This window comes from Ranitomeya variabilis, chromosome 3, assembly GCF_051348905.1.
Source record: "Ranitomeya variabilis isolate aRanVar5 chromosome 3, aRanVar5.hap1, whole genome shotgun sequence".
NCBI classification, from domain to species: domain Eukaryota; kingdom Metazoa; phylum Chordata; class Amphibia; order Anura; family Dendrobatidae; genus Ranitomeya; species Ranitomeya variabilis.
Window position 1 is genome coordinate 624,075,289 of NC_135234.1, and position 24,586 is coordinate 624,099,874.

At 43.1% G+C, this 24,586-nt stretch overlaps 2 protein-coding genes across 4 annotated transcripts in view; one reads left to right on the forward strand and one right to left on the reverse strand.

Moving 5' to 3' along the window:
• The window catches only part of CCNT1 (cyclin T1), a 95,076-nt gene extending 82,324 nt beyond the window's left edge, over positions 1-12,752 (reverse strand). The window contains exons 1-2 of the mRNA XM_077297453.1: positions 12,671-12,752; positions 7,834-7,943 (exon numbers count right to left, since the gene is read on the reverse strand). The gene's annotated coding sequence lies outside the window, so the exon portion shown is untranslated. The remainder of the gene's footprint in view (positions 1-7,833; positions 7,944-12,670) is intronic.
• SPMIP11 (sperm microtubule inner protein 11) lies at positions 12,677-23,309 on the forward strand. Of its 3 annotated transcripts, none has more exons than XM_077297456.1 (4): positions 12,677-12,811; positions 16,257-16,364; positions 19,085-19,229; positions 23,195-23,309. In XM_077297456.1, exons 1-4 carry the CDS (start codon positions 12,745-12,747, stop codon positions 23,241-23,243), a joined length of 369 nt encoding a protein of 122 aa, XP_077153571.1. In that variant the 5' UTR covers positions 12,677-12,744; the 3' UTR covers positions 23,244-23,309. The 3 variants fall into 3 exon arrangements, with proteins under 3 accessions (XP_077153571.1, XP_077153572.1, XP_077153570.1); XM_077297457.1 differs by having other exon boundaries at positions 12,681-12,802; XM_077297455.1 differs by lacking the exon at positions 12,677-12,811 and adding an exon at positions 12,843-13,233.
• Positions 23,310-24,586: the final 1,277 nt, after the last annotated feature.

The following is a 24,586-nucleotide window of genomic DNA, read 5'->3' on the forward strand; positions in this document are numbered from 1 at the left end:
TTATATAAATAGATACAGGGTGTGGGTAGTACTGTATATACTTACATGCTGTGTGTACTCTATATACTCTGCGGGTGCTGTATATACTGTGTGTGTATGTGTGTGTGTGTGTATATATATATATATATATATATATATATACACACACACACACTGTGGGTAGTACTGCTTATACTTGCATACTGTGTGTACTCTACTCTGCGGGTGCTGTATATACTGTGTGTGTATATATATATATAATAGTTTGTGGGTAGTACTGTATATACTTACATACTGTGTGTACTCTATATACTCTGCGGGTGCTGTATATACTGTGTGTGTATGTGTGTGTGTGTGTTTATGTATATATATATATATATATATATACACACACACACACACACACACACACACACACACACACACACACACACACACACACACACCGTGGGTAGTACTGCTTATACTTGCATACTGTGTGTACTCTACTCTGCGGGTGCTGTATATACTGTGTGTGTATATATATATAATAGTTTGTGGGTAGTACTGTATATACTTACATACTGTGTGTACTCTATATACTCTGTGGGTGCTGTATGTATTCTATGTGTGACATTTCGACATTTTGCAGCTTACATACAGCTTGCATATGAGGTGTCGGTGTACAGTATGTGGTTTATAATGTTTTTGATATGTGTTGTGGGGCAGGAAGAAATATGTCATTTCTTTTTTGGGCATGGGATGAATGTGTGATATTTGTATATGTAGGGATGGGTGGGGTTATAATATTTTCCTATAAATACATATGGGAAGATATATAAATACTATATTGTCAGTTTTTTTTACCTGACGTAAGTGTTGAGCCCACTCTGCAGCCATGTTAATTGCAGGGGTAGCAACTTTATGGCAGGGCTGGAGAAAGCCTGTGTCCAAAGAAGCAAAAAACAGTCCTGAAAGTGGACATCCCCTATAAAGGGGTTTTCTAGGCTTATAACAAAAGTCTTAGGCTCAAAAATTACCCTCATGGAATGATTGCACTTATTTCACGGTAATAACTCATTGAACATCAGCACATTGCTGTGGGCACAAAAAAGACCAAGACCCAGAGTGTATCCTATACCGGTACCTGAGACCTCGGAGACTTTTCAACTCTGGGGGGCGCTACAGCCTTATTCTCGATCGCCGTTTTAAAATGGCAATGAGGAAATAAGTACGGTAACCTTAGCGGATGCTAAGTTTTAATGCCTATCGGCGGTCGTTATAGACAGAATACACAAAGTGAAAACACATATTATTCGGAGGTTTAAGAGATATCCCCACTGCTCCCAAATTATTACAAAAGTCTTCAGTCACTGTACATCATTGCAGACTTGTCAATCCTCACATCGCATGCAACGCACGCTGTGAGGATTCTCCGGTGTTGGCGGTGAGAACGAGCGGTCACGTAACCACAAGTAAGCGATATGCATAATTCCGGCCACATTCTGACTAGACATGTCTGGCCTCAATACAAGTGACATGTCTAGTCGGAATGTGACCAGAAATATGCATATTGCTTCCGACACTGGAACATCCTCACACACGCATTATACACAGACTTTCGTGGTGAGCCCCAACAACCTCTTGAAGTAATTCTTTTTCAGCTTTCTGTTTGTTTAAAGATGGCGGACACCTAATGTAAAGTTGCACTGTGACTGATAAATGAGTGTTTTGGCACTTTTTTGTTCAGGAAGTGAGTATGAGCAGTGTCAGGTGTGTGTTAGCAGCTGGGCTGTATTCCTGGTAGCAGCAACCACTGTTAGGCCTCATTCAAATGTCCGTGATTTTTTCCATGTGAAAAAAATGCTCTGAGTGTCATCAATTGTTTTTTCAGCAGAGTTTCATCAGTTTGGTCAATGAGTCAGTTTTCAACATAAATGTTTTATCAGTGATTTTCTCCTATGAAAAAATAAATGTACTATAGTTACATAGTTATATAGTTATTAAGGTTGAAGGAAGACTGTAAGTCCATCTAGTTCAACCCATAGCCTAACCTAACATGCCCTAACATGTTGATCCAGAGGAAGGCAAAAAAAAAAACCATGTGGCAAAGAGTAAGCTCCACCATGGGGAAAAAAATTCCTTCCCGACTCCACATGCGGCAGTCAGACTAGTTCCCTGGATCAACGCCTTATCAAGGAATCTAATATATATACCCTGTAACATTATACTTTTCCAGAAAGGTATCCAGTCCCCTCTTAAATTTAATTAATGAATCACTCATTACAACATCATACGGCAGAGAGTTCCATAGTCTCACTGCTCTTACAGTAAAGAATCCGCGTCTGTTATTATGCTTAAACCTTCTTTCCTCCAGACGTAGAGGATGCCCCCTTGTCCCTGTCTCAGGTCTATGATTAAAAAGATCATCAGAAAGGTCTTTGTACTGTCCCCTCATATATTTATACATTAAAATAAGATCACCCCTTAGTCTTCGTTTTTCCAAACTAAATAGCCCCAAGTGTAATAACCTATCTTGGTATTGCAGACCCCCCAGTCCTCTAATAACCTTGGTCGCTCTTCTCTGCACCCGCTCCAGCTCAGCTATGTCTTTCTTATACATAGGAGACCAGAACTGTGCACAGTATTCTAAGTGTGGTCGCAGCAGTGACTTGTATAGAGGTAAAATTATGTTCTCCTCATGAGCATCTATGCCTCTTTTAATACATCCCATTATTTTATTTGCCTTTGTAGCAGCTGCCTGACACTGGCCACTGAATATGAGTTTGTCATCCACCCATATACCCAGTTTTGTGGTCTAATCTTCTTAAAGGACAATTGGCACAAATATTTATTAAAGGATTTGTCCACTTTTATTTGGTTTTAAGGGACAGAATTCCTCTGTTAAAAAAAATAAAATTAGTATTAGGCCAGGGTCACACAACCGTAGATTCTTTCATCCAAGAGAATCGGGTTGATTATGTTACTGACACTCTGGTTAAACTCTGATTCGAGTCTGATCAGAGCGTTAGCATAGTGTGATCCGATCAGATCACACTGTAAGGCCGGGGTCACACTTGCGAGTGCAGTGCGAAAAACTCGGGACAGAGCGTTCAGTGCACAGAAATACATGCAGCTGCACGCTCCGGTCCCGAGTGCCGGCGGCCGTGTCGGGTATTGATGCGAGAGACTTCTGCGAGTTTCTCGCATTGCACTCACAAGTGTGACCCGGGCCTAAGGAGAAGATGGAGAACAAGATGTCTCCATCTTCTCCATTGGGTAAGTCTGTGGAAATCAGACTGCACTCAGATGTCCTCCAAATACAGTCCGATGATTTCTACCCACTCATAGACTTGAATGGGCGAGTGGCATCCGATGTCAGAGTGAAATCGCAGCATGCTGTGATTTGTTTTTTCACTGACAGATTCTATCAGTGAAAAGAATCAGACATCAGCACCGCCTGATTGAATAACATTGGTTTGAGGGCTATCCAATAAAAAATCAGATAACACTTATCCGATGTATATGATGGTGTAAGCGAGCCCTTAAGGCCGGCGTCACACTACCGTAGAAAACAGCCAAGTGCTATGTGAGAAAACATCGCATAGCACTAAACCCAATGTTAATCTATGGGGCAGCTCACATCACCGTTTATGTTCTCTGCCGTATTTGGCGTTCGTGTAAAATTGCCGCATGCTGCCATTGTCACCGAGACTCGCCAATGCAAGCCTATGGGTGTGAGAAAAAAAAAATGCACAGCCCTCAGACCATGCGAGTGCTGTCCAATTTTTACGCACCGGTGTCCTTTCAAAAGCTGGCAATTCATGTGCTGCGTACCTGAGTGACAGGTTAGAATAGAATAGATATACCGTATATACTCGAGCATAAGCCAAGATTTTCAGCCCAAAAAAATGGGCTGAAAGTGCCCCTCTCGGTTTATATACTAGTCATGGTCCGTGTGGGGGGGGGGGGGGGGGGGGTCGGTTGGTAAGGGGGAGCGACGGTCACATACTCACCTGCTCCTGACGCGGTCCCTGCATGTCGCATGATCTCCGGCGCCGGCAGCTTCTTCCCCTGTTCAGCGGTCACGTGGTACCACTCATTAAAGTAATGAATATGGACTCCACTCTCATAGGGGAGGAGCCGCATATTAATTACTGTAATGAGCGGTACCAGTGACTGCTGAACAGAGGAAGAAGCTGCGGGTGCTGGAGACCATGTCTCCGGGAGAAGCTGCCAGGGACCGCGCCGGGAGCAGGTGAGTATTTCATATTTACCTTCCCTCGTTCCACCGCCGCCCCGTCCTCTGCAGTGACGCTCAGGTCAGAGGGCGCGATGACATATTAGTGTGCGCGCCGCCCTCTGCCTCAACAGTCAGTGCGGAGAGACGTGGGACGCTGAGGAGCAGCGGGCAGCAACGAGAGGTGAGTATGTCATTTTTTTATTATTGCAGCAGCAGCATTATATGTGGCACATTGTTATATGGAGCATCTTATGGGGCCATAATGAGCTGTATGCAGCATTACATGTGGCACATTGTTATATGGAGCATCTTATGGGGCCATAATAAACTGCGTGGAGCATTATATGGGGCACATTGTTATATGGAGCATCTTATGGGGCCATAATGAACTGTATGCAGCATTACATGTGGCACATTGTTATATGGAGCATCTTATGGGGCCATAATAAACTGCGTGGAGCATTACATGTGGCACATTGTTATATGGAGCAACTTATGGGGCCATAATGAACTGTATGAAGCATTACATGTGGCACATTGTTATATGGAGCATCTTATGGGGCCATAATGAACTGCATGGAGCATTACATGTGGCACATTGTTATATGGAGCATCTTATGGGGCCATAATGAACTGCATGGAGCATTACATGTGGCACATTGTTATATGGAGCATCTTATGAGGCCATAATGAACTGTATGGAGCATTACATGTGGCACACTGTTATATGGAGCATCTTATCGGGCCATAATGAACTGCATGGAGCATTATATGTGGCACATTGTTATATGCAGCATCTTATGGGGCAATAATTAACTGCATGGAGCCTTACATGTGGCACATTGTTATATGGAGCATCTTATGGGGCCATAATGAACTGCATGGAGCATTATATGTGGCACATTGTTATATGCAGCATCTTATGGGGCGATAATTAGCTGCATGGAGCATTACATGTGGCACATTGTTATATGGAGCATCTTATGGGGCCATAATGAACTGCATGGAGCATTATATGTGGCACATTGTTATATGGAGCATCTTGTGGGGCCATAATGAACTGTATGGAGCATTATATGTGGCACATTGTTATATGGAGCATCTTACGGGGTCATCATGATCTTTATGGAGCATTATATGGGGCTCCTGATTCAATATGGATATTCAAAAACACTTAACCTACTGATGGCTCAATTAATTTTACTTTTATTGGTATCTATTTTTATTTTTGACATTTAACAGTAGCTGCTGCATTTTCCACCGTAGGCTTATACTCGAGTCAATAAGTTTTCCCAGTTTTTTGTTGCAAAATTAGGGGGGGTCGGCTTATACTCTGGTGGGCTTATACTCAAGTATATGCGGTATATATATATATATATATATATATATATATATATATATATATATATATACACATATATATATATATACACACACATAGATATATAGATGTCAATGACACATATATATATTTCTTTATTATGTATACCCCTCCTCACATGTAAAGCGCCATGGAATAAATGGCGCTATAATAAATAATAATAATATATATGTATGTATATATTATATAGATAGAAGAAAAATCGGCAATTCAGAAGCCACGTAGTGCAAAATCACAGCAGGAGCTGGCAGGATAGAAGAGATGGATTATATACAGCAAATTCAAATAGAATAGGTAGATATATATAGATGTCAGACAAATACTATTAGTGCAGTGTGGGTGCAGCTTACTGTACATGTATTTAATTAATAAAAGATTATTTTTCTGAAAAAATTGGATACTGCCCCTCCCCAGGCTAAAAACATCAGCTCTCAGCCGCCCCAGAACAGGGCATCTATAATATGTGCCAATTCTGGCACTTAGCCTTGCTCTTCCCACTTGCCCTGTAGTGGTGGCAAGTGGGGTGATTGTTGGTGGACTTGATGTCACCTTTGTATTGTCAGGTGACATCAAGCCGAGGTTAGTAATGGAGAGGTTTGTACAAACCAAAGTACCACAACATGGTGGTGCTGTCATGAATATGAGGAAATCCAGTTACCAATAAATACATTCTTAAAGGGGTTGTCTCACAAACAATTCATAGGATTATCTCAGGAAAGGAATTTATTTTTTTTAATAAGTCCAAGGGCCAAAATTATTTTTATTCTAAGATCTATCTATTAAAATGTACATTGTTTGTGGGACAATCCCTTTAAAGGCAGGTACAGGTGATTGTATTTTCAGTCTGCGTGTCATGAGTAGTGTTGAGCATTCCGATACCGCAAGTATCGGGTATCGGCCGATATTTGCGGTATCAGAATTCCGATACCGAGTTCCGATATTTTTGTGATATCGGAAATCGGAATCGGAAGTTCCCAGTGTATGGTTCCCAGGGTCTGGAGGAGAGGAGACTCTCCTTCAGGCCCTGGGATCTATATTCATGTAAAAAATAAAGAATAAAAATAAAAAATAGGGATATACTCACCCTCTGACGCTCCCTGGTTGTAACCGCTGCAACCGGCAGCCTCCGTTCCTAAGAATGAGCGAGTGAAGGACCTGCGATGACGTCGCGGTCTTGTGATTGGTCGCGTGAGCGGTCACATGAGCGGTCACACGACCAATCACAAGTCGCCACGTCATCGAAGGTCCTTCACTCGCTCATTCTTAGGAACAGAGGCTGCCAGTTGCAGCGGTTACAACCAGGGCACGTCAGAGGGTGAGTATATCCCTATTTTTTATTTTTATTCTTTATTTTACACATGAATATGGATCCCAGGGCCTGAAGGAGAGTTTCCTCTCCTTCAGACCCTGGGAACCATCCAGGATCACTTCCGATATTTGTGTCCCATTGACTTGTATTGGTATCGGGTATCGGCGATATCCGATATTTTTCGGATATCGGCCGATACAATCCGATACTGATACTTTCAAATATCGGAAGGTATCGCTCAACACTAGTCATGAGACACAACCTCGGATCGCACTCGGACCAATATTATTCTATGGGGCTGTGCACGTGGAGCCGTGCAGCAGACACAATTTGCATCCGATATTTGGATTGCACTCGGCCATGCAAGTCAATGAGTCTGTGGAAAATATTGGATTGCACTCGGATGACATCAGAGTGCATTCCGATTTCCACGGACTGACAGAATGGAGAACATGGAGACATTTTTTTTCTCCATCTTCTCCTTCTCCAAGAGAATCGAATCACATTATGATCAACAATCTCTTATCAATCTCTGAACAGAGTGTGTTTTGCATAATCGTCCTGATACTCTTGGATGAGAGAATATACGGTTCTCTGCACTTGCCCTAAGAGTCTGATACATGCGGGAAGTGTGAGCACAGATGTTCTGCTGCTCCTATTTCTGCCATTGTCTGAGCTGATCTTCTGGTGTAGAGTAGTCGGGTCTCTTAGCATCCGCCATCTTTAAAAAAAATATATATATCCGTTCTCGTCCACCCCTTTATAGCCGGCCATCACTCACCATTTTCCCCTCACCTATGACAGCTCTGTCATGGACAAGAGGAAATCTTATTACCGGTGAGTTTTTTAAAATCTAAACACAGTGGATAATTCTCTGCAAACGCAACGTGACGCCCGCATACCATTCCATCAAAGTCAGCGTTACAAAACGGCGCTCCTTACCTTACGAGCTCAGCCATGCGCCCAAATGGTGGATCCCCCCACATATAGCGTATTAACGTACTCAGGACAAACTGCACAACAACTTTTGGGGTCCAATTTCTCCTGTTACCCTTGGGAAAATAAAAAATTGGAGGTGAAAAGATCATTTTTGTGAAAAAAATATGATTTTTTTTATTTTTACGGCTCTACATTATAAACTTTTGTGAAGCACTTTGGGGTTCAAAGTGCTCACCACACATCTAGATAAGTTCCTTAGGGGGTCTAAGTTCCAAAATGGTGTCACTTGTGGGGGGGTTTCCACTGTTTAGGCACATCAGGGGCTCTCCAAATGCGACATGGCGTCCTATCTCAACTCCTGCCAATTTTGCACTGAAAAAGTCAAATGGCGCTCCTTCCCTTCCAAGCTCTGCCATGCGCCCAAACAGTGGTTTACCCCCAAATATGGGGTATCGGCGTATTTAGGACAAATTGTACAACAACTTTTGGGGTTCAATTTCTCCTGTTACCCATGGTATAATAAAACAAATTGGATCTGAAGTAAATTTTTGGTGAAAAAAAGTTAAATATTCATTTAAAAAAAAAAATTCCAAAAATTCCTGTAAAGCACCTGAAGGGTTAATTAACTTAATGATTGTGGTTTTGCGCACCTTGAGGGGTGCAGTATTTAGAATAGTGTCACTTTTTGGTATTTTCTATCATATAGACCCCTCAAAGTGACTTCAAATGTGATGTGGTGCCTAAAAAAATGGTGTTGTAAAAATGAGAAATTGATGGTCAACTTTTAACCCTTATAACTCCGTAACGGAAAAAAATTTTGGTTCCAAAATTGTGCTGATGTAAAGTAGACATGTGGGAAATGTTACTTATTAAGTATTTTTTTGTGACATATCTCTGTGATTTAAGGGCATGAAAATTCAAAGTTGGAAAATTGCGAAATTTTCTAAATTTTTGCCAAATTTCCATTTTTTTCACAAATAAACGCAGGTAATATCAAATAAATTTTACCACTGTCATGAAGTACAATATGTCATGAGAAAACAATGTCAGAATCAGCGGGATCCGTTTAAGCGTTCCAGAGTTATAACCTCATTCCCTTTAAAGTGGTCAGAATTGTAAAAATTGGCCCGGTCTTTAACCCCTTAATCCCATTGGACGTACTATCCCGTCAAGGTGGCCTGGGACTTAATTCCCAGTGACGGGTTAGTATGTCCATCGCGATCAGCTGCGCTCACGGGGGGAGCGCGGCCGATCGTGGCTAGGTGTCAGCTGACTATCGCAGCTGACATCCGGCACTATGTGCCAGGAGCGGTCACGGACCGCCCCCGGCACATTAACCCCCGGCACACTGCGATCAAACATGATCGCAGTGTTCTGGCGGTATAAGGAAGCATCGCGCAGGGAGGGGGCTCCCTGCGTGCTTCCCTGAGACCCTCGGAGCAACGCGATGTGATCTCGTTGCTCCGAGCATCTCCTACCTTCCTCTCCCTGCAGGCACTGGATCCAAAATGGCCGCGGGGCTGCATCTGGGTCCTGCAGGGAGGTGGCTTACCAGCGCCTGCTCAGAGCAGGCGCCGGGAAGCCTCCCGGCTGTGCATGTCAGATCGCTGATCTGACACAGTGCACAGCAAAGTGTCAGATCAGCGATCTGTCACTTTTCTGTGATGTCCCCCCCTGGGGCAAAGTAAAAAAAGTAAAAAAAAAAAAAAAAAATCCTAAATAAGGCTAGTTTCACACTAGCGTTTACCTGATCTGCGGCGGGCTGCGGACTTCCTCAGTGAAGCCCCGCCCCCCGCTGCACCTCCGCCGCTAGCTCCGCCTACTTCTGCATGCGGCCTGTGTACCTATGTTTAACATTAGGTACGCAGGTCGTGCCGCAGTATGCGGATGGTGCCGCATGCGTCGTTTTGACGATGCGGCGACTATCGTAGACGCAGCCATGTAGCATTTTTTTTTTTTCCGCATCGTCAAAACGACGCATGCGGCACCATCCACATACTGCGGCACGACCTGCGTACCTAATGTTAAATATAGGTACACAGGCCGCATGCAGAAGTAGGCGGAGCTAGCGGCGGAGGTGCAGCGGGGGCGGGGCTTCACGGAGGAAGTCCGCAGCCCGCCGCAGATTAGGTAAACGCTAGTGTGAAACTAGCCTAAATAATAATAAAAAAATATTGTTCCAATAAATACATTTCTTTATCTAAATAATAAAAAAACCCAATAAAAGTACACATATTTATTATCGCCGTGTCCGTAACGACCCGACCTATAAAACTGTCCCACTAGTTAGCCCCTTCAGCAGTGAACACCGTAAAAAAAAAAAACGAGGCAAAAAAACGCTTTATCATACCGCCGAACAAAAAGTGGAATAGCACGCGATCAAAAAGACTGATGTAAATAACCATGGTACTGATGAAAACGTAATCTTGTGCCGCAAAAAACGAGCCGCCATACAGCATCATCAGCGAAAAAATAAAGTTATAGTCCTCAGAATAAAGCGATGCAAAAATAATTATTTTTTCTATAAAATAGTTTTTATTGTATAAAAGCGCCAAAACATAAAAAAATGATATAAATGAGGTATCTCTGTAATCGTACTGACCCGAAGAATAAAACTGCTTTATCCATTTTACCAAACGCAGAACAGTATAAACGCCCCCCCCCCCCAAAAAAAAAAAAAAAAGAAATTCATGAATAGCTGTTTTTTTGGTCATACTGCCTCACAAAAATCGGAATAAAAAGCGATCAAAAAATGTCACATGCCCGAAAATGTTACCAATAAAAACGTCAACTCGTCCTGCAAAGAACAAGACCTCACATGACTCTGTGGACAAAAATATGGAAAAATTATAGCTCTCAAAATGTGGTAACGCCAAAAAATATTTTTTGCAATAAAAAGCGTCTTTTAGTGTGTGACGGCTGCCAATCATAAAAATCCGCTAAATAACCCGCTATAAAAGTAAATCAAACCCCCCTTCATCACCCCCTTAGTTAGGGAAAAATAATTTAAAAAAAAAAAAATGTATTTATTTCCATTTTCCCAATAGGGTTAGGGCTAGGGTTAGGGTTTATCGTTAGGGCTAGGGTTTGGATTACATTTACGGTTGGGATTAGGGTTAGGGGTGTGGTTAGGGTTATGGTTGGGATTAGGGTTAGGGGTGTGTTTGGGTTAGGGTTTCAGGTAGAATTGGGGAGTTTCCACTGTTTGGGCACATCAGGGGCTCTCCAAACGCGACATGGCGTCCGATCTGAATTCCAGCTAATTCTGCGTTGAAAAAGTAAAACAGTGCTCCATCCCTTCCGAGCTCTCCCGTACGCCCAAACAAGGGTTTACCCCAACATATGGGTTATCAACGTACTCAGGACAAATTGGACAACAACTTCTGGGGTCCAATTTCTCTTGTTAACCTTGGGAAAATAAAAATTTGGGGGGATAAAAAAACATTTTAGTAGGAAAAAATGATTTTTTATTTTCACGGCGTTATAAACTGTAGTGAAATACTTGGTGGTTCAGAGCTCTCACAACACATCTAGATAAGTTCCTTGGGGGGTCTAGGTTCCAATATGGGGTCACTTGTGGGGGGGGGGTTCTACTGTTTAGGTACATCAGGGGCACTGCAAATGCCATGTGACGCCTGCAGACCAATCCATCTAAGTCTGCATTAAAAAATGGCGCTCCTTCCCTTCCGAGCTCTGTCATGTGCCCAAACGGTGGTTCCCCCCACATATGGGGTATCAGCGTACTCAGGACAAATTGGTCAACAACTTTTGGGGTCCAATTTCTCTTGTTACCCTTGGGAAAATAAAAATTTGGGGGGCTAAAAAAAATTTTTGTAGGAAAAAAATTATTTTTTATTTTCACGGCTGTGCGTTATAAACTGTAGTGAAACACTTGGGGGTTCAAAGTTCTCACATCTAGATAAGTTTCTTGGAGAGTCTAGATTCCAATATGGGGTCACTTGTGGGGGGTTTCTACTGTTTAGGTACATCAGGGGCTCTGCAAATGCAACGTGATGCCTGCAGACCAATCCATCTAAATCTGCATTCCAAATGGCGCTCCTTCCCTTCCAAGCTCTGCCATGCGCCCAAGCGGTACTTCCCCCCCACATATGGGGTATCAGCGTACTCAGGACAAATTGGACAACAACTTTTGCAGTCCAATTTCTCTTGTTACCCTTAGGAAAATAAAAAATTGGGGGGCTAAATAACCATTTTTGTAGGAAAAAAAATAATTTTTATTTTCACGGCTCTGCGTCATAAACTGTAGTGAAACACTTGGGGGTTCAAAGCTCTCACAACACATCTAGATAAGATCCTTAGGGGTCTACTTTCCAAAATGGTGTCACTTGTGGGGGGTTTCAATGTTTAGGCACATCAGGGGCTCTCCAAATGCAACATGGCGTCCCATCTTAATTCCAGCCAATTTTGCATTGAAAAGTCAAACGGCGCTCCTTCCCTTCCGAGCTCTGCCATGCACCCAAACAGTGGTTTACCCCCACATATGGGGTATCAGCGTCCAGATGTTACAGCTTAGTGGATGGCATGTCAAGAAATCCCATGCCCACTATGCGTGCACAGATGGCCGTGGCTCACCCGTGGAGACGGACATGTGGTGCATCTCTCCACACCGCAGCATGTCAATTTATCTTGTGGAGATGCAAGAAAGTTCTGGCGGCTCCGACTGTGAATGAGGGAACAAAAAATAATCCACAGGTCCCAATTAGAGATGAGCAGGACGCACAGATGACGTCACTCCGGCCCTGGGTGATCAAAAGCCGCACCGGAGACCCCGGAAGGTCAGAGATTTGTGGCCCCCACCCAGCTCCCAGGTACCGCTGACCTGCACGCTGGACCCGAGACCCGGGAATCCATCTGCTCAGCTCTAGTCCCAACGGATACAGCGGACAGTCCCGGATGTGGGTCTGCGCCCTGCCTCCCTGCCAGCGCCCCTCTGACAACTCCTCCTGCCAGGGTAGAAACGGTCTGTCCCTCTTTGACCTAGCGTGTGATTATATGATGACATGGATGGGTCATTGAAAACTACAACACGTCAACAACATAAAAGAAAGGGGAAATGAACAAGTTAATCCTGTGGGAAGAGGTGGAGGCGAAGAAGAAACTGCAAAAATGAAAAATATGGCACAGGCGTTATGTTCACACACGACACCAGTGTAATGTCAGTGCAGTGCCCCCGATACAGGGGGATCAGAGCCTCCCCCACAGCCTGCAGCCTCCTCACTAACGGTCTCCTTGGCGGCCGCTCCTCTGTTTACGCGTCCTGTGCTCACCATGGTAACCGGTGACGCTTCTTCGTTGGTCGGACCATGGCTTTCTTGGGGCTCACAGGTCTCGGCTACCAGGCACCGCTCCGGGCCGCTCAGGCGGCGGGAGGTGACACCGCAGGTGAGAGCCGGTCTGTCAGGACGGTAACAACCTCCGCTCTGCCTGCTACTCCGCCATACCGGTCACTGACACTGCGGGTAACCAGTGCCAGGAATGAGCAGAGCTTCGGGATCTACCCTTGTGCTGTCCCTGTGTAATCTCCGGGGGTGAAGCTCGTTCACAGCCATGATCCCAGAGATCTGACCAACAGCGGCTGCGTTATTTGCTCCTGTTCACACTGCAGTCTTCTAGTCTAGGGTAGGAGAGTATCCTGAAGAGCTGAGGCATAGGCAGCAAATCTTATATATATATATATATATATATATATATATATATATATATATATATATATATATATAATAATTAGTACAGCAATGTTTATTGCTGAGTATGTACAAAACGTGGCAAAGATGAAGCATGTGAACACGGGCTTATGGAAAGCGCAGGATGCATTATCGTGGGTGTCAGCCTATGTGCACATGATGTCATTTTCAGGTTTGTATGCTGCAAAAACTGCCTGGGAAAAAAAACAGCCAGAAGAATAAACATATATATTTCTGAGTGGAGACAACAGCTGTTCACATGTTCAGGCTTTTCAGCATCTTTTAAACATTTCAGGTTTCCAGTATAATTTATAACACAAGACAATGGAAGTATCAAGAGACACCGGGGCGTCTTCGTCGGCGTTATCCCAGCGGGTCCATTTCAGAAACCAGTAGTGGGGTCTTCATTGTTCAATCTAGAAAAAAATCATTGAAAAATACGCCGGCGGTCCACAGCGACCTAAACGACAACTTAGACTATGCTCCCATGATGAGATTTTGGTGCTTTTTTGACGCTGTGTGTTTTTGCTGTATCAAAACCACAGCGTCTTCCAGTTCTAGGAAACAGGGTGGCATTTACAGTCATCTCCCTGCGCTGCGCCTCTTTATAATGTGGCGTAAACTGACTGCGGTGCGGGCTTCAAATCCACAGCGTGTCAGTGTCTCTCGGGTACGCGGAGGTTTCTGTGCAGATTTTCCTCACAGACTTAAATTATATATGGAAAATCTGCAGCAAAAGAAAATGCACGTGTGTAGTTAGTGAGTTTCTGCGGAGGGAAGGCTTCACAAAAGCGTGTAATCCGCACTTAGGTATAGCAATAAAGTTTTGTCAAATCAAAAAAACAGGAAGAATCAAAAACAAAGCAGCTTTATTTAGAGCATGACACACAACAGAGGCAAAAAACGCAGTGTCGAAAATTCGATTAAAACACGTTAAAGAAACGCAATTAAAAACCACAACTAATAGGTGCAGACATGGTGCAGCGTCAAAAACTCACGGTGGGAATGTAGCCTTAGGATAAAAACCGCCAACATGCCCTGAAACATCATCTTCCTGGAGAACTCCGTGGGTTCACCCAAGTTTAAGGCCTCATGCACACATGGAGTATTTGGTGAGATGAGATTTTTACCTCAGCATTTGTAAGGCAAAACCAGGAATAAGTGATAAATACAGAAGTGGTGACGTGTTTCTATTCTACTTTTCCTCAGATTGTTCCACTCCTGGTTACAAATACTGAGGTAAAAACATCACCAAATACTGAGGGTGTGAACGTGGCGTAAAAGATGCCATGTGTACACCCCAGTAGTGCATCTGTCATTTGGATCCAGCCCTCATTTTGGGTAGTAAAATATAAAAACCGCTTATGAAATCTGTGGCCATTATTATGGGCCCATGTGCATGTGCCATTGTGTGCACCTCCTAATGCAGTGCCAACTTCAATTCAAGGAAGTGCGAGGCCGCAAGTCTTTGTCTGCTGCATTGGGAACATTTTTACCTGCACCCATCGCTCAGGGCTATATCCCATTATCAGATAATATACAGGTCTAAGGGTACTGTCACACAGTGCCATTTTCATCGCTACGACGGTACGATTCGTGACGTTCTAGCGATATCCATACGATATCGCAGTGTCTGACACGCAGCAGCGATCAGGGATCCTGCTGAGAATCGTACGTCGTAGCAGATCGTTTGGAACTTTCTTTCGTCGCTTGATCACCCGCTGACATCGCTGGATCGTTGTGTGTGACACCGATCCAGCGATGTGTTCGCTTGTAACCAGGGTAAACATCGGGTAACTAAGCGCAGGGCCGCGCTTAGTAACCCGATGTTTACCCTGGTTACCAGCGTAAACGTAAAAAAAACAAACAGTACATACTCACATTCCGGTGTCTGTCCTCCGGCGTCTCAGCTTCTCTGCACTGTGAGCGCCTGACGGCCGGAAAGCGAGCACAGTGGTGACGCGGTGACGTCACCGCTCTGCTTTCCGGCTATGGTGCTTACACAGTGGAGAGAAGCAGAACGCCGGGGACAGACACCGGAATGTAAGTATGTACTGTTTGTTTTTTTTACGTTTACGCTGGTAACCAGGGTAAACATTGGGTTACTAAGCGCGGCCCTGCGCTTAGTAACCCGATGTTTACCCTGGTTACCCGGGGACTTCGGCATCGCTCCAGCGCCGTGATTGCAACGTGTGACCGCAGTCTACGACGCTGGAGCGATAATCATACGACGCTGCGACGTCACGAATCGTGCCGTTGTAGCGATCAAAATTGCACTGTGTGACAGTACCCTTAGGCCATGTTCACACCTTGTGGGTTTCTTCTGCCCTCTTGCCAGTAAAGAAGCTGCCTTTTTGCTGTTTTACGGTTGCATTTTGTGGCGCTGTGTATTTTTCTCTACAGGCATGTTTAGTAAAGTTAGTTTTATTCACAACAAAATGCATGGTTGCCTTTTTGCAGCATTGCGGTCTGTGGTGAAAAATGCTGCTGAGAGAATTGATAAGCTGCAGACTTTCAAAAAAGCAGTCAAGAAAAAAAAAGCAAGTGTGTGCATGAGAATTCTGAAATCTCATAGCTTTTGCTTATAGTGTAAAAAGCAGCTTTTCATTTACAATAAAAAAAAGCAGCAAAAAAGGACCGTGTGAATACAGCCTTACGGGACAATGTTATTCTAGACACTTTACAGTTTCTGTTATTAATAACTCACTATTGGTTTTGTAGGAGAAAATGTAAAAAATGGAATCAAGCTGCCACCTCTTGTCCCCACTTCTCTGTACATTAGTTACGGGAAGTATCGGGACACAGTAAGACGTCACCAACACCTCAGAAGTAAGTGCCGATACTCGCATGTCAGTGAATGTACATGTACGGGGGCCGATGGACGCCCCTCGCATCCGCTGGCTATACACATAGTATAGCTGTGATCAGACAAGCGCACAGGCTTATGAGCAGGGTGGGGATTTGTGGCTCCCAGATTTCTTTAGCATCTCTTACCTACAGGGAAATAAAAGATTGGGCATATTGAATTTAAACTTGCGCCCATGTAACTAGACAGCAGTTATTGTCACATGCACCGCTGTCTGTCACTGGCATATTTTTCATGACTGCATCATTGATAAAGGCCACTTTCTAAAATGATGTTCCCATCTTGAGGTGGTCATACCCGCATTACCCTGCAGAGGGCGTGTGCACCCAGCAGTGTTAGAGCGCAGTCTTCTGTATTAGAGCGAGTAATCTCCGAGAACGGAAAATAGAGACGGTCTTTAGGATCCGTTCTAGAAAGCATTTATTCTGATTGTGTGCGTTCTGGGGTATTATCACCCAGTATAGTATATAATGTGTCTCTTGCATCAATACGCGGCACTGCTGTCGACACTCGGGAACGGAGTATTCAGCTGCATAGAAATACATGCACCCGCACGCGCCTGTCACGAGTGGCGGCAGTGCCGGGTATTGATGCGAGAGACTCATGGGAGTTTCTTGCATTGCACTTGCAAGTGTGACCCCGGCCTTATAGTGGGGATTGGAGTCCAATCATTTCTTTCATGTGTCTGTGCTCTAACATCCCTAAAGCACAGCTGTTAGTGCACATAGTTGTGTACCGCAGCCCTGAGACTTGCCAGCACTACCAGGAGTCTGCGATGACTTCCCTTTGGGAACCAGATGTGCCGGAGGAGTGAACAAAAATTGTATGACCTCCGAGGTGTATAATGGCAGAGCCCAGAACCCAGTGACTTCTTTATATGCCTCTGATTTCATGTAGAGAACATTACTCCTGTTCTGTGTTCTATAACGGACATCACTGCATATAGTTAATAACCGCTAAATAAATGGAAGGGTTTCATAGTCATCATCAGAATCCGATGGCGGACATGTAAGCACTCGGATGTATGAAGCCTGTCTGCCATCATAGGCCAAAGTGAATGTCTTGTACTCTCTTTTACAATGGGTACCGAAAGTATTCAGACCCCTTTAAATTTTTCACTCTTTGTTTCATTGCAGTCATTTGGTAAATTCAAAAAGGTTATTTTTTTTTCTCATTAATGTACACTCTGCACCCCATCCTGACTGGAAAAAAAACAGAAATGTTGAAATTGTTGCAAATTTACTAAAAAAGAAAAATTGAAATATCACATGGTCATAAGTATTCAGACCCTTTGCTCAGTTTTGGGTAGAAGCAGCCTTGTGAGCTAGTACAGCCATGAGTCTTCTTGGGAATGATGCAACAAGTTTTTCACACCTGGATCTGTGTGCTTAGGGTTATTGTCTTGTTGGAAGGTGAACCTTCAGCCAAGTCTGAGGTCCAGAGCACTCTGGAAGAGGTTTTCATCCAGGATATCTCTGAAGGAAACATGAATGTGGCCAAGTACAATGACAACCAGTTATCCTGTCCCTGCAGCTGAAAAACACCCCCATAGTATGATGCTGCCACGTTTCACTGTTGGGCAGGTGATGAGCAGTGTCTGGTTTTCTGCACAAATACCACTTAGAATTATCACCAAAAAGGTCTACCTTCATCTCATCAGACCAGAGAACCTTATTTCTCATAGTCTGGGAGTCTTCATGTATTTTTTAGCAAACTCTATGCGGGCTTTCATATGTCTTGCACTGAGGAGAGGCTTCCGTCAGGCCACTCTGCTATAAAGGCCCAACTGGTGGAGGGCTGCAGTGATAGTTGACTTTGTGGAACTTTCTGCCATCTCCCTACTGCATCTCTGGAGCTCAGCCACATTGATCTTGGGGTTCTTCTTTACCTCTCCCACCAAGGCTCTTCTCCCACGATTGCTCAGTTTTGCTGGACGTCCAGGTCTAGGAAGACTTCTGGTGGTCCCAAACTTCATCCATTTATGGATTATGGAGGCCACTGTGCTCTTAGGAACCTTGAGTACTGCAGAAATTCTTTTGTAACCTTGGCCAGATCTGTGCCGTGCCACAATTCTGTCTCTGAGCTCCTTGGCCAGTTCCTTTGACCTCGTGATTCTCACTTGGTCTGACATGCACTGGGAGCTGTGAGGTCCTATATAGACAGGTGTGTGCCTTTACAAATCAAGCCCTATCAGTTTAATTTAACTCAGCTGGACTCCAATGAGGGAGTAGAAGCATCTCAAAGAGGATCACAAGGAAATGGACAGCATGTGACTTAAATATGAGTGTCTGAGCAAATGGTCTGAATACTTATGACCATGTGATAGTTCAGTTTTTCTTTTTTAGTAAATCTCCAAAAATTTCTACATTTCTGGGTTTTTTTTTTCCAGTCAAGATGGGGTGCAGAGTGTACATTAATGAGAAAAAAAATGAACTTTTTTGAATTTACCAAATGGCTGCAATTCAAAAAAAAAGTGAAAAATTTAAAGGGGTCTGAATAATTTCCATACCCACTGTATGCATGTCTGTGTCTTCGTAAGGACAGGAGCACATAAATTACACAATATCAGGTTGTTTGCGTCAGCTCCGATCCTTGGTAGTCTATGTCACTACATTACTGCTTTTGTAACTAAAGGGTTATCGTTTGTAAAGAAAAGTTTTAGTTTTGTTTGTTTGTTTTACAGCCCCAAAACAAACTCAAAAAATACCCTTGACCACAGGTCAGCAGTATGGCTGGTGGCTGCCTCGAGACCCCAAGGAAAAACCTGAAAATCTGTATCCTTGGATCCAGTGCACCCGATACCCCATGATCAACAGTCCTATGACAAGGTGAGATAGACAAGGCGGCACGTAAGAGAAGGGGCTCCAATCTGAATATCTAGAAATACAGTGGGGGTTGCCTGGTTGCTAGGGAATCCCCACATGTACTTATGCTGGCTAACAGATGTAAATCATTCAGCTGCGGCGCTAAAAACTAAAACTCCGAGCACTAAAAAAAATACTCGGAGGACCCCCGAGCGAGCTCAGGAAATCTCGAGTAACGAGTATATTCGCTCATCACTGCATTATTTTAGGTACGGCGACCGATAAATGACAATTCTGTTTTTCTGATCACTTTCTTTTTAGCATTTAATATACTATTATAATATTTTGATAGATCAGACTTTTTTGGACAATACCACATGTTGCTTTTTTTTTTTTTTTAAGGAGTCTTAAAATTTTTATACATTTTTTAAATATATTTATTGAAATTGTTTTTGCATTTTTACTTATTTTATTTCCTTTAGGGAAATTGAACCTGCAGTCATTTGATTGCTTGTATTATATACTGTGATACTGTGGTACTGCAGTCTATAGTAAAATCGAGGTGCTCCTATGGTGCTCAGCCTCTGACGGAGCTTCACAGAAGGACCAAGATGGCAGTGATGTGGGCCTTTAGCGGGACCTTGGTTTGTACCTGGACAAATATGACCACTTATCTAGCATACATACATACAGCAGTTTTCTGCCAGACACATATACAGTAGGATGGCTCATTACATTTTCTTGCAACATTCTTAAATATTTGACCTTACAAATCCTTTCACATTTTATAAAAAATTGGTATCCACATTTTGGATCTCTTTGAAAAATGTTTTACTTCTGAGGCCATTGTTCCTGAGCTAGCTTTCTAGATTGACAAATTTTAGGACCTATTCAGTTTTAGGTCATGTACCATGATCTGAGTAGGACCGTAATATCCGGACCAGTTGCAGGTTTACTGACCCAGACTCTACAGTCTGTAAAGAGTCGCCTCACTTTTATATGTCTGGAAACTATGCACTAGGTCATTGATATAATAATGTCACCTTCGGGTTTTCCCATCTCAGAAAACACGTTTTCTAAGTCAGCAAAAGCTCTACACTATACTATAAATGCAACATCTCACTTATTCCATATGTCGTATTTACACTGTAAAAATATATGAAGCAGGTGTTGATAATGAATACGGAGTAACAAGGCATCGTATGTGTAAATCTTCATTTGTTACAGTGGATTTGCTATGTCCTGCTAATAAGCAGCTGCAATGCAATTATCCCCGGCATGCACTGGTTAACGTTGCCTGCCTACACCCTTACAGAATATGTATTCATTAAGGGCTGTCCACTCGGTTTCAGCTCTGCCACTGATCTGAGGCCCAGAATGCTGAATAATTCATAGCCAGTGAACTATAGTCATGAATTATAGAACAACTCTGTGGGTTATTGCCATGTGCGGGGACCAGTGAATATCACTCACATGCAATGGTTTCCACCAATAAACCTCGGCTCCAATCTAATGACCAGAATACACAGCATCCTGAGTGCATTTTGTTGTGAAAGCCTTTGCTGAGCGTAGAAAAGGCAGCATATTTGTTGGGTGGTCTCGTGATCTTCCCCCACCTCCGGTTATCTCCTGCGGTGGTTAGTAGATCAGTGCGCTGCCCTCTCCCTGTTAGAGCTTTTGGTGTCAGGTAAAGCTAAACTTTAATTTGGGCTGAATCCCAGAAATAGTTGGAAGGGATGCTTAATTTAGAAAACCTATTTGTCAAAAATCCTCAAATAGTGAATTATTTGAGAGGGTCGTCATCGCACGGACAGCTCATTGATGGGAACTTGTAATGCTAACTCCCTTTCTGTTAGAGTTACAGATTTCCTGACAGATCACACCACTCGTTGATGGAGGCAATTAGGTGACATGTTTTAGGTAGTAAATATTGTCCAAAGTGGATGACCCCTTAATTAGACATTTTGAAGGGATTGTTCACTACTCGGGAGAACCCTTCTCAATCCTTAGGTTTCTCCTTTTTAAAATAACACTTATACTCGCCTCTGATGCCGTTCCAGCGGTATTGGCAATGTGTCTCAGTTCCTCCGGACGTAAGCGGTCTGAAGACGGGGAGAGTGAAACGGCTGCTGATTGGCCAAGGGGTTCATGTGACATCACTCTGGTACGCAATTGCCGGGAGAGACAGTGCCAACATAGCTGGAATGGCATCGAAGGTGAGTATAGTTGTCATTTTAAAAGGGATAAACATACGGATCCCTAGTAGTGGACAACTCCTTTAACTATCAAACATAAGTATTGGGCTCAACAGTGTGGCCAAAGACCATGCCAACCTACAGAGGAGGACAAGCCAATGACTTTGCAGGCAACACCTTAATGTAACTGCAAACTCCAACACTCACTCGCCCCTGTAAAAGGGTGGGTTATTGGCCGCCCCCTAGGACACTGCCCCAACAGGACACAGACTATTTAATCATTATGGTTACTTAATTTATATGGGAAATACTCTATAAAAGGAAGTTTAAGCGGTTTTATGCCCATAATGTTCTGCTATCTTGGTCTGCCAGATCCTGGGAACCCACTGATATAAATCTACCTTATTCCGGACCATGATGCACAGACTAGCTGGCCATTCTGCGGACCAAAACTTGACAGGACAGCGTCATATGTGCCTGAGTGGTTGTTGGTTTTGGATCAGAAGATTCATCACACGGACATGAATCATGGACTATGACAAACGCATGTGTAAATTCGGCATTAGACAGCAGTCACATTGTGTTCGTCTGCCCACTTAGCACTCACCCAAAAACCACTGACTCTATATAAAACTCAGACTCTGAGCTTCTTTCTAATTGGACTTAATAAGGTATTCTACTACACTTATGTATCAGTCTAATTAGACAGAGGTCTGAATACTGTTTTTCGTGTATCGAAAACGTAAAGTATTAGAAAAAAATGGTATGGCTTTCCACTCCAGAAACATGAGTAGTCTCCTTTATTTGAAAGATGATCAGCTGTAATATCGGACACAGACGATTATTAATGGGAATCTGTCACCAGGTTTTTGCTATCATGTTTAGCGTGATGTAGGGAAAGAGACCCTGATTCCAACACTGCATATCTTAGTTACTGGGTGCAGCCATTGTGATACAATCAGAGTTCTTAAATGCAGCATGAAGCAGAGCTAAGAAAGCTGCCTCCGGCCGGTTCTCTATGTAAATTGTATATTGACTGTGAGCTGCTTATCGCAGGAGGGGGCGTAGTCAGAGGACTTGGCAAGTGGCAGCTAGTCACAGCAGCGATGCTGTCCTAGTGATAAAACTTTAATTGCAAGTGAACACCAGCACACAGCCTGATAAGTGACACATCGTTGAAATCTGTTTTTTAACCCCTTCCTCCTGTTGTCTTCAGGTGACATAAAGGGAATCTGTCAGCAGGTTTTTTGTTCAGTGAAGCATTGTTAATATGGAAAAACGTCCCTTTTTTCTAGGATGGATAATGCTGTAGGTTTATCTTGGACAAAGGAGGGCTGAAGTGTATGGAACAGCACAGTAATGTAATGTGTACTTACCCTAACAATAAAATAATCAGAAGGATACTGAATTCAGAGCTTCTTCTCAATAGACTTCTAGTATTCAGAGTCTTTGCTCTGAGCTGCGGATTCACTATTACTCATGTAATATTGTCAGTAACCTGATCACATCACTAGTCTGTCCTAATCATATACATCTGACCCGAGTAGGAATCGTATACAAGTGCATGTGGGATGAACATGATGAAAGGTTTTCACAACTGTATTGTTCTCTTTTGACTGTTAATTATGGGTCTGAATGTATGAATTGGTGGTCTGCAGACATCAGAACACAGGGCACTGAGACATTATACTGTGTACTCCGCCTCTAACCTCATCAATGGTGGCTTCATGGAAAAGCTCTTACACTAAAGTATAGGACAAATGTGTGAACTAATCTTGTTTTATCTTTTTGCAGGTTTGTGGATCAAATGGCAGTAACTAATAAAGAATTCCATTTGTTCTGAGCACCCTGGTGATTTATGTTTGACTATGATACCCAATACTTCCATAATAAATACATTTTAACACAATCTCATAGTTTTGTAGGACACCAGTCCACCAATCAGTCTAAAACACACAATCTCAAATAAAAAGCATGAAGAAAAGGTGGCTGATCTGCATATAAAAAGTTAAATCTTTATAATTAATTAACAAATATTAAAATTCAAGCTACAGAACCAAGAAAAGGAGTGCGACGACACTCGGATTATATCTTGAGTTGGTAATAACTTGTGCACAATCTACAGTCATACACTAGTGAAAGCAGATATGAACATCATATTCCAATTGTCAAATATAGTAACAAAATCATAAATAGAATGTGTTGAGTCTCTGTCACAGTATATAAATAATTATTATTATATTAAAGGCATAATCACATGCCTACAGTGCCATCTGATCTAAAGGATACAAAATCTTAGTGATTTACAGATAGCAAACATCTACTGCATATACAGAAAGTATATTTTTCATCATTGGTTTACAGTTGTGCTCAAATGTTTACAAAACCGGCAGAATTGTTGCTTCCTTGGCTTTTTTCAGAGAATATGAATGATAACATCAAAACTTTTTCTCTACTCATGATTAGTGGTTGGGTGAAGCCATTTGCTTGAGATTTCCCCAGAGTGGCTCAATGATATTGAGGTCAGGAGACTGAGATGGCCACTCCAGAACCTTCACTGTGTTCTGCTGTAGCCAATGACAGGTCAACTTGGCCTTGTGTTTTGGATCATTGTCATGTTGGAACATCCAAGTACTACCCATGCACAGCTTCCGGGCTGATGAGTGGAAATTTGCCTTCAATATTTGCTGATAACGAGCTGCATTCATCTTTCCTTCAGCTTTGACCAAGTTTCCTGTGCCTTTGTAGCTCACACATCCCCAAAACATTAGCGATCCACCTCCGTGCTTTACAGTAGGAACGGTGTTCCTTTCATCATAGGTCTTGTTGACCGCTCTCCAAATGTAACGTTTATGGTTGTGGCCAAAAAGTTCAATTTTAGTCTCATCACTCCAAATTACCTTGCTCCAGAAGTTGAGGCTTGTCTCTTCTGTTTTGCGTATTGTAGGCTAGATACTTTGTGACATTTGCGCAGTAATGGCTTTCTTCTGGCAACTCGACCATGCAGACCATTTTTATTCAAGTGCCTCCTTATTGTGCATCTTGAAACAGCCACACCGCTAGTTTTCAGAGAGTCCTGTATTTCAGCTGATGTTATTTGTGGGTTTTTCCTTGCATCCCGAACAATTTTCCTGGCAGTTGTGGCGACATTTTTTTTGGTCTGCCTCACCGTGGTTTTTTTTTTTT